Source organism: Lycium barbarum, chromosome 4 (assembly GCF_019175385.1).
Source record: "Lycium barbarum isolate Lr01 chromosome 4, ASM1917538v2, whole genome shotgun sequence".
NCBI lineage: Eukaryota > Viridiplantae > Streptophyta > Magnoliopsida > Solanales > Solanaceae > Lycium > Lycium barbarum.
In genome coordinates this window covers 2,200,939-2,212,343 of record NC_083340.1, presented here as the reverse complement: position 1 = coordinate 2,212,343, position 11,405 = coordinate 2,200,939, and the positions used below count along the sequence as shown (strand labels likewise).

General features: G+C 34.2%; 1 protein-coding gene across 1 annotated transcript; it reads left to right on the top strand.

The window, feature by feature from the left end:
* The first annotated feature begins 4,654 nt into the window (after nucleotides 1–4,654).
* Nucleotides 4,655–10,611, top strand: LOC132634813 (protein ENHANCED DISEASE RESISTANCE 4-like). The gene is made up of 5 exons (XM_060350902.1): nucleotides 4,655–5,585; nucleotides 6,443–8,618; nucleotides 9,362–9,422; nucleotides 9,516–9,739; nucleotides 10,306–10,611. The coding sequence occupies exons 1-5, from the start codon at nucleotides 5,468–5,470 to the stop codon at nucleotides 10,370–10,372; spliced, it is 2,646 nt and encodes an 881-aa protein (XP_060206885.1). The 5' UTR covers nucleotides 4,655–5,467; the 3' UTR covers nucleotides 10,373–10,611.
* Nucleotides 10,612–11,405: the final 794 nt, after the last annotated feature.

The window sequence follows — 11,405 nt, the reverse complement described above, 5'->3', positions numbered from 1 at the left end:
AAAAAACAACCGACCCTTCCCTTCCCCTTCTCTCTCACAATCTGCTCAGATTTGAAGAAAAAAAAACCGCTCGCTGATACTCTGTTACATCCATGCTTTCCTGCTAAGCCCCGCCCCAAATATGGATTCCTTCAACCAATAATCAAGTGTGATATATGGAGTATGATTTAACGGATTTAAAAGTTTCTTACCTATATAAAGTAATCAGGATTCGGAACAAGAAGATGATAGGGCAGTAGAACTGAAGTAGCAGGGGAATCTGTAGGTGTACACAAGACAGTTGAGTTAATTGCCCCTTTAGAAATTCGGAAGAAACAAGAACTTCTATTTTGATTTTGGACTATTTGGAGATATACACATAAAATTTTCATATATGTTTTGTAAGAAATCTATTGGTATGTTTTATAAATTGAAAAGTATGGTCATATTTTGTAAATATATCCTATTTTATCTTATACACATTTGATACTTTGATGTAAAATCAGATTGAGATAGAGTAAAAATTTAAAGTTTATGAGTTTAACATTATTTTTCTTTTAAGTTATTGAATTCTAAAATAATAATTTATACATATTTGATGAATTAAGATAAAATATGATTTGAACCAAAGTGATTCAGATAAACTCATAAAGCGTATTCTAGCCGCTGCATTTAGGAGAAAGTAACGAGTCACGGAGGAGGAGTCTAAAGTCAGAAGATAGATGATGAGTTTGATTAAGATTCTGTGAGTCAAGTCACATGAAATTCACATCACTATACATTATACACGTGTCAAAGAATCTTTGCAGAAAATGAGTACCATATTGATTATTGATGTATATAACGTGAAACTATATCGTGAAACTGCCGTTTATTCAAGTGTACATTGGACAAAAGTGTCTGTCTGATAGTGTTTTTTTTTTTTTTGGGAAATAAAAGGTTAGAAACTACAAATCAGGTCTATTTTATAGTAATACTTTAATTTTTTTTTAAAGGTTAAAAACATTTGTGATTTTAGAAAATGAATTAAAAAATCATTAATTGCCAACAAAGGTTATGAATTCGTGGTTGAGCAGTAAGTATTCCTTCCATGATTTTTCAGTTTGTGGGTTTTGGATCATAATTCTTTTTACTTACTGCGTCCTGGATAGATCGTTTGTACATAATATAAATTATTTAACATAAATAGGATTTGAGCCAAAATTATTAAGTTCTACTAAACCCGTAACTGTCATTGTGGCTCCAGTCCTTGATCATCTTTAACTAAAGGTTTCAAGTTCGAATTGTGATAACAGAGTCGCCTTTGGTAGAAAATACTTTACCCCAAAGTGGGATTTTCTAACGAGAATTCCAATTATTCAGACTCTAAAACGAATACCAGACATCGAACGAAAAATAAAATAATGAAAACATTAATTATTATATTTTAATTCCACCATTGTTGCTCTAAGAAGATATATAATTCTTAATTACTCATTTAAGGAAAACAAGAATTATTTAATATTGTGAAATGGTTTTCTTATTCTTAAAGTGTACCAAAATGTTAGATGACAAATAAGAAATGATAGGAGTAATGTTTGGAAGACCAACCCCAAACCTATGTATAAGAAGATAAAAAATTATTTAAAAATCCAATCGAGTTGCATTGAGATCTGAGACAAGTTGCAACATTGTGATTCTTTTTGCCCAACATGCTATTTGGTATCAAATTTGGGCCTTGATTAATTTAAATTTGCATCGCGTAAGGCTATTTAAGAGGGAAACATTCTCTAACTAATTTTTTTTTTTATATTCAGAATTTGAATCTGAGACTTTTAATTAAGAATAATAGAATCTTATCTATTCCACCACAATTCTTATTGGTGCAACATTATGATTCTAATTATGAATTCTAGTAGAATTTTGATGAGGTTTAGGGCTTACTTTATGTCAAAAGTATGTTACCTATGAAACTTTTGAAACAAACAACTAGAATTAGCTTTAGCTAAAAGGAAAAGAAAATCAAAACATTTTCCAGGAATATTTATGGTTGCAAACCATCAACTAGTCTAGTCTTCTTGCTTACACCTGATCGTTCTTTAATCATTATGGGCACCACGTTAGTTGACATTTATTGTTAAATATCTACGATTTAAAAAATAATTTTTTTGTACAATACTCCAATAAACTGGAATATTTACTAAGTCAAACCTAAAACATTCAAACTTGTTAATTAGTTCTTCATCTTATACTACTATAATTGATTTTCCAATAGCTTAAAGTCATCCTCACTTGCATCATGATCCGCATAATAATCGTGGATGGCAAATGCTTGTTCAACTCTTAGTTCAATTTGCAGGTAGCAAAAATGCAACCATTTCACCTAAAATTTTATTTTAAAATTCTAAACATCGATTATCTTTTGATAAAAACTTAATCTAACTCTTGCATCTTCTTCCTAATAATTATTATTGTAAGATGCATGATAAGCTGATGGGTGGTTCTAATTTATAAAAGCTTGGTCACAACGAAGCCAGATATCCTAATATAAGGAGTAAAGTAAAGACGATAATATGTGAAACATAATATATACGAAGAAAATTTCACTTTCCGCTTAGGTATGCAGTAAGTAAGTAGGTATCTTCTTTTATTCCCAACGTCTATTCAAATGTAAATATCAACCTTAAAACTAATAGACTGAGATCAGTTGTTTATTCACAAGATAATAAATAATTAGCACCAAATGATTCCTAATTATTTTTGTTCCTATATTTCATCAAATAGTTGAATTTGATTCTAGATTGTACCTTTTATGCTGTTAATAACAATATATCGTACTACTTATAAGTCATAGTTTGACCCGTTCATTTATCAAAATTGTCACGTTAAATAATTCTTATTCTCGAAGATCTAAGTTTATGGCCGCAAGTCAACTGTCTTCTTGGACGCACAATGAAGAAAGAACAGTCCAATGTTCCAAGAGTTTAACCAAAATAATCATCATCCCTTTTCTCTTTTCCGGTTCTAATCGAAATCATCAATCAATAGTCGGAGAATCTTAGTAGTCCACTTGGTTTGACTAACTGAATTTTCATTTTGTAGGTGAAAGTTCGATTTCTACCTTGTAATTCCCTTTCTAATTTCCTTAGAGAAAAAAAGGTGGCAAGGCATTGTTCCTTAATCAAGTAATTAAGAGATATTCTAATTAAACCCTTGGTCGATATTTGCATACAAGTCAGAAGTGCGAAGCAAAGTATTTTCTTGAATCCTTTGGTTAGGAATTACAAAAGAAATTTTTTCCACAAAAAATGTGAAATCAATATAGTTCAGTTTATTTAAAAAAAAAAAAAAACTAGGATTGCTACAACTAAGAAGACAACATCGATAACATGCTGCACTTAGCAACAACAAGGAGTGTGATGAGATGGTTGAAGTTCCTCTATTCGAGTTCTCAAATTCAAGGTTAGTTGTTAACATAATGTAATAACAATATGAAGTTGCCTTTGTTAGGAAACACTTTACTACCCAATGTGGAACTTTCCGGCACAATTCTATATTTAATCGGGAGTACTGAACACTAGGCGGGAAAAAAAACATTGTATTACCAAATAGGCCACTATTATTATTTATAATCCCATCATTATTTTATTTGTGAACCAAACAATTCATGCTAGTAGGCGCCAATCAGAGATGATCAGATTTGAGAGTTTCAAATACTCAATAATTAAGAAAAAGAACATTGTACTTCAAAGACAACAGTGTTTCATATCCTAATATCCACAAAGATTTGCTCCTAGTGCACTTTTCAAACCAAAGTCAAGAAAAGAAAGATAAGGGCAAAGAAAACAAGATCTTGTCAACTAAGGATGAGGACCAATTCCCCAATAAAGACCGCGGTAGAACAGTACATATTCTTTCTATCTTCAATAAGAAGTCTCGTATTAGAGTCTTAAACATAAAATCATCTTCGTTAGAAAACGCATTATTCTCAACGTGGATTTTTCGATATGAATTCAAATTTAATTGTGTCACATTCCGATATGAATTTAAATTTCATCGTACCACAATACAGACCCCGACATAAATTTGAATTTAATCCTGCCACAATACATGATCTTTATACGAATTCAAATTTAATCGTGCAACTATAGAAACCACGGTATGAATTGCCACAATACAAAAAAAAAAATTAAAAAAAAATGAGTACCAAGTCGCTCAAGAGGTAGAGCAGGCCACAATGAAACTGCTTTTGACTAAATATACAAAAACAAACAGCTAGCAGGCCCCATCGCTCTCTCTTTGGCTTCGTCAAAGCCATTTTTTTTTTTTTTGAAAACGATTTATCAACCACGCCTTAAAGTGAAAACAAAACAGTGTCGTTTACTAGAATTTACCAAACCTAACGACATCGTTTGTTGCTGCGAATATTGATACCCCTGTATCTTCAAAATTGTTGTTATTTATGACTTTACTCCCTCTGTTTGTATGTTGCCTTTTTATTTTACTAGTCCCCTAAAATATAGTATTAATTAGGAGAGGTTGTCTCAAGTTATAATCTCTTTATTAAATGCTTATTTTATTTACGTATTATTTTTATTAATGACAAAATTATATTAAAAATATAATAAAAGAAAAAGTAATTAATTGTAGCTTGAAATTCTAACACGCCGCGACAGATAATTTGAGACGGAAGGGGTATGACTTTATAATGTAATCTGAAAAAAGCAAGAAATTATCGAGAAACGGGTCACTATTATTCTCTCTTTTCTTCTCTTCCCTCCAAATCCAAACCTTCCCTTTCCTCTTTCTTGGGAACATCATATCCTACAAACCTTTTTTTTTAACAAGAAATTGTTGGCTTTTTTCCTTCTCTTCTGAACGGTACTGTGAAGTTTATTTCACACTTTTTCTTTTTATGTGTTGCTTTTGTACTTCAAGTGTTAAAGTTATCATCTTTGCAATTTTTACTTAAATCGGTCTAGTCCAAGAACCCATTTTTTCATTTGGGAGTTGTTGTTTTTTTTGAACAAGCAATTGTTGGTTTTTTTTCTTTTTCGTTTACCTTCTCTTCTGGACTGTACTGTGAAGTTTGTTTCACACTTTTTCTTTTTATGTGTTGCTTTTGTACTTCAAAGTGTTAAAGTTATCATCTTTGCCATTTTTACTTTAATTGGTCCGGTCTAAGAACCTATTTTTGCCCTTTCCATTAAGTTTTCTACTTCAGTTTGGTGTATTTTCTTGTATACCAATGAGCAATAATGTTATCTTTTGTTGCATTTCTTCCTAAATTTGTCAAGTCCAAGAACCCATTTTGCTCTTTGCATTAAGCTTTGATTTGGGAATATTTCTTTTTCAATCACTGTGTTAGTTTTCTTGTATGATACAGTTATCACCTTTTTGCTATTTTTGCTTAAGTTTTTCAAGTTCAAGACTTGATTTTGCTCTTTGAATTGAACTTGTATCTGGGATTTTTTTTTTAAACCTTTTTCACAATTTTGGGTTCTTGAAAATGGCGGAAGCTTCTTCAAATGTTCGATTGGTTCGTTGTCCTAAGTGTGGAAATCTTCTCCCTGAGCTGCATGATTTTTCTGTTTACCAATGTGGTGGTTGTGGTACTGTTCTCAGAGGTATTTTTGTCTCCATTAATCTATTACTCTATATTTTCTGTTGAATTATGTAGAACTAATCATAGAAAAGTTTAAACTATTAGAGTGGATTCTAAGATGGTGTTTGAGTAAATGATGACACGAGTCGAACTTAAGTGAAACAGTGAGGATCATAAAGCCAACACGAACTTGTTTGGGACTGAGGCATACTTGTTATAAGATGAGCTTAAATAAATAGTAAGGATTCATATAGCTGACATGAACTTATTTGGGACTGATGCATAGTTGTTGTTTGGCCATGAAAATTGTTCACTTTTTTCCGGAATAGTTTTTGACTTTATTTCAAAATCAGTGTTAGGTTATAAAAATTCCAAACCCAACTCGGAGTTGAATTCCAAATTTGGAAAAGTGTTCCAAACCTGTTTTCCAACTCCATCTTCATAAATTCCAAATAAAGTGCTTACTTCTCTTCTTTGCAAAATGTTTAACCAAACACAACTCCAACTTCATAAATTCCAAATAAAGTGAAAATTATTTGGAATTTATGGCCAAACACCTACTAAGGTTCACCTTCACTGATTCACCAAAAACTATTTTCAACTTGCTTGGTCTAAGAAAAGATTCAGCCCCCGTGTGAGGGGACGAATTGAAGATGAATAAGTAAAAGGTGCCATTTCTAATGGTTTAAACTTTTGGATGAGGCTGTTCACATAGTAATTGAACACTTTCTCCCTGTGCATTTGTTTCTTTAGTATTCCTATATTCAATATAGCAGCACTTTTGTAATATTTTGCATATATGGTAGGATAAGTTTTGAGCTGAATCTTGTTTATAAGATTCTAAAGTTCTTTTTTTTGCTTGTTATTATGGTGTTGCAGCAAAAAATAAGGGGATTTTGGATGATGGCTTGTCTGAGCTATCAGATGGTGAAAAGATTAGAGCAGTTCCTGATAGAGGAGACGTTGCTATGACTGTAGATACTGTTTCTGATTTTGATGAGGAACGTAGTGAATTTCAACAGGGTAGGCCGACAGAAGGGAGAAGTCATAATGGAAGAATGGTGTCACATCGTCGGGTCATTTCAGGATCCAATGATAAGGAAGTTTTGGATGATTTTGATAAAGACAGAGAGGGTGAACCAAGTTTAATTAAGTCGAGGTTAGATACTAGGTTTAGAAGAGATAACTATTATGATGACAATGAATGTAGTACTTCTAAAGGCAAGAGGGATCATAGTATTGGGGTGGGTAATTACTGGGGAAAGATTAATACTGTTGAATCTGTCGGTCTCGGTGTTAGCAACGGGCTTAAAAAGGTAAGGCCTTTGATGGATTCACTAGGTTCAGGACCACCTATGGACAGTCGGTACATGGATAGATCTTATGCGAATGGTCCTAATGAAGGGCCTTTAGAAAATGACATGGGTTCTTACTATGGCTCTGTTAACCATAGGAGGTACAATGGTGGTTTGGATGGGGTAGCTGGAGTTCCAGACTTGGAGAGCAATAGAGCCGAGCTCTTAAGGAAGATCAATGAATTAAAGGACCAACTTAGCCGAACTTGTGATGTTTCTGAGAAACCTAAGGATAGGGTTCCTGTTGATGGAAGGATCGCTTCAACATCCATTGATCCTTCTAGCAGGTATGATGTGCATAACCAGGGGTATTATGGTCCATCTAAGAATATTCAAGAGCGTCCATACACATATGGACATCAAGGAAATGTTCCTTATAATGGTGCACGTGGTTCAATGATGCCAGACTCTTATCCTTCAAACAACTTTTCACATGAATTTCTTGGATATGGACTGGAATATTGCCAGCAAATGCTCAGAAAGCCTCCCCGTCAGATGCAGTATCAGCATTTTACCCCAACATACCCTGAACATTATCCTGGGCATCATGCGGATAACTTCATACCACATCCGCATGAAGCCCTTTACCACCAATCTTCATGCTCTTGTTCACATTGCTTGAACCGAAATTATCATGTTCCTCCCGTGATTCAACCCTCCGGTTTTTGCACCCGAAGGTCACGAAACGGCCCTGCTAATCCCATTCTTCAGCACATGAACTCTGTGGGTTATCATGAAGGGCGGCGGCTTACTAGAAGTCATAGTGACTTGGAGTCAGAAAATGGTGGCCTTGGTAATCAGCGTTATCCGAGAAGAGTGGTTGTTGCCCATAGAGTTGGACGTGTATATCAACCTATAGCAGGTGGGGCACCTTTCGTTACGTGCTGTGGCTGCTTTGAGCTGCTGAAGCTGCCTAAGAAACTAATGATAACAGGAAAGAGCAAGAAGAAAATGAGATGTGGATCCTGTTCGTCCATAATTCTATTCCAACTCGGTAGCAAAGAATCAGGTGCATCCGTTCCTACAGTAGTGAAACAACTGTCTGCAAATGAGAATCTTGAAAATGCTAATGGTGGTTTTACGAATGATGAGATGAGCCCTTGGTCTGATGATTTTGATAACTCTAACTACCATTTCACCGATACTAAGCTCGAGTCACCTTCCAGGAGTCAGAAATCAAATTCCACTGAACCTGAGAAGGGGCATAATGGTCATTTCTCATCGTCTAGTCTTTCTGAAGATGAGCTAAGTCCAGAGAGTCCAACTGAAATGCCCCTAGAAGATGATCCTCTACCGCTCCTAGATTCTTCTCAAAACGACCATGCTTATAGTGTTTCTCCCAAAGATGTGGTGGAAAAATACAGGAAGGAGGAGGACATGAAGGAAAACAGAAGTACCTCTAGGCAGAATTCTATTAAAGATTTATCTATGGCAGTGGAAATGGAGACCAACGGATTTGTACATAGTGCTGTGTCTGTGGAATCGATTCAATCAAGCAAAGAGGAAAATTTATCAAAAAGTTACAAGGGTGGTGATTCTTTTATGGGCTTTATAAAAAGGAGCCTTGGAGAATTATCAAGATCTCATCAAAGTTCAGAGAACGTACGAGCAAATGTGTTTGTGAATGGCAGACCGATACCAGATCGCATTGTTAAGAAGGCAGAGAAGTTAGCTGGGCCCATTCAGCCAGGAGATTACTGGTAAGTACATCTGTACTGAGAAGGACAACGGATATTATGTGATATAGTAGTTTAACAATGCTTATTAGTTCGGCCTTTTCTTGTTTGCTTTCTCATAATTCTGGATGCTAGTAATTGCTGAGAAGAAATTCATTCTGTTCACCTCGTCCTGAGAAAATGACAAAAATGATCCCTTATGTTTGAGAGTAGGTGCAAATTAGTCCCTCAAGTATGCACTTAACAGTTTTGGTCCTTTAAGTTTACCAAAAGTTAACACTTATAGTCTCCGTCAAATATGACTGGAACTATGAAAAAGAAAAAAAGGAAACTCACATTTATAGGTACAATTTTTGTAATTTCTGCTATTTTAAATTTATTTCTAGAGTCTGGTATAACTTTTGAGGTGTAATTTTTGCTATTTTTTTAATTTAATGTCTAATGTAGTTTTTGTGTTGCGTATTTTAGGATATGATTGGACTTTCTAGTATTTGTAGTTAATTTTTGACCGAGACTAAAAGTGTTAACTTTTGGCAAACTTAGAGGACCAAAGCTGTTAAGTGCACACTTGAGGGACTGTTTTGAACCTACCCTCAAGCATAAGGGACCAATTTTGTCATTTTCTCACCTCGTCCTTGTAGCGAAATTTACATCGTGACGCTAAATGATTTTGTTTTCTTGTGGATGCGATTTTGCTTTTTAATATGATAACAATCTTAGATATCTGAAATTTGACTTCAAACTCTCTTATCTAAATTGTGAACTAGGTATGACTACCGAGCGGGCTTTTGGGGAGTGATGGGCCATCCCTGCCTTGGCGTCATTCTGGTATGATTCGATACTGTCTGATATAGAACATATCTCTTGGATGAATTTTTATGGATTACCAAATTGATGAAGTATTACTAATTTTGCTTGCAGCCAAAAATAGAAGAATTTAACTATCCAATCCCAAAAGATTGTGCTGCTGGGAATACAGGGATCTACGTGAATGGACGCGAACTCCATCAGAAAGATTTAGATCTACTTGAGAGCAGAGGTCTTCCTATCACAAAAAATAAGTCTTATTTCATTGAGATCTCGGGAAGCGTTATCGATGAACACACTGGTGAAGAACTTGACGGCCTTGGCAAACTTGCCCCAACGTGAGTTACCTATTCGATTAAAAGCTAAAGTTCACATCTTCCTGAGGACCTAGCTTTATTACCTACATCGAAACTTATGCATGCATTACAGGAAATTTCTAAAGCTAAGCATATGAACTTATGCAATCTAAAGCTAATCATATGAACTTAAGTCAGGAACACTGTTACATTTAGGTGGATTAAAAGTCATTAGTTGGCATAAATATTAGATCTCTTTTATGGTTAAGGTTTAGGACGGAGTTGTTGGCAGATTAAGTCTAAATAGTTATGCCTTCTTCTTATTTAATATCCGACTTCTCAAAAAATGGCTGTTCCAACTATAGATGAACACACTGAGAGAAATTTCTGTGAAGCCTAGCAAATTATTTCGAAATTCAAAGATTTCTACTGCTTCATTCATATTCCAAAATTTGATCAAGTATTTTGAATAAAAAGTTCAAACATGCAGCCTATTTTTGTTAGTTTGTTTGCCATATCATCTTTCAAAGAGAAATTTGTATAGCTTTAATGGATATTTTTCGTGCAACCTAATCTGATGTTTCACTGGCTTTTGTTATTGCTAACAGGGTTGAAAAAGTAAAGCATGGATTTGGTATGAAAGTCCCAAAAGCAATTGCAGATCAATATGTTTAGTTGAAGGTGCTTGCTTCAGTTGCTTTCGATCACCGAAAAGATAAATGTTTTCTTCTTTGGTATGTAAACCTGAAGTGAATTAGATATGAAGCCTGTGTAACTAGAATCTGTAGATTTCTTGTAGTAGAAAATGTCATGTTATTTGGTGACAAAACTTAGATAATGTAGTTATTTATTGATTTATCTTCTTTAATGTAGCCTCTCATCAATTGTACTGAATCTCACTTACTGTTCACTTCTGGTAATTTGTTATATAGAATGGTTGCAAACTTCTTAAAGGAACATTATCCTGCACTTATAATCTATTTTCTGATCAAGGAGACTGATGAGTAACTACAACTACACCAAAGGTAGAATTATGGATCGTGTTTTCACATATGTTTTCTTTATGGCGCTCTAATGCACATTTTCAAGTACCTTTAATCTGGCATATTTACTCGTCACTGATTAGACAAAGACTAATTTCTTGAAAGTTCTCTTCATAATCCAGTTGGCTAGCTAAGCACTAAAATCAATAAGAGAGAGCTGTAAACTGAACAAGAAAATCCATGCAAACTTGCACTGCTGAAATTGTGTTAAGATCAGGACTAGGGGTGTCAAATGGATGGATTAAGTTTGAATTTGGGCAACCCACATTAAAGATCCGCTTATTGATTGAGATGACAAAGCTCCCCACTATCTGTCACATCAACACCAGGTAGAGTTAATAAATGGGACCGGGCTACCAGGTCGAGGACATTTAGCAAACTATGGCAGTGCATTATTATCTTACATTTATTATACCTTTTACTCATCGGAAGATGGATTTAAGTTGCAAAGTCACCTACCAATTATATTGGTGTTGAATTATATGAGAATAATGATAAAAATTACAGTCAAATACCATTCGGCTATCTAGTTTACAAAATATGTGATAGTAATAGGTAATGTATAGTTTATACTTAATATACATATACTATACATTCTATAAATATAATGTAAATACCTATACATCTAATATGCATACCTATACATATAATATACATACATATAC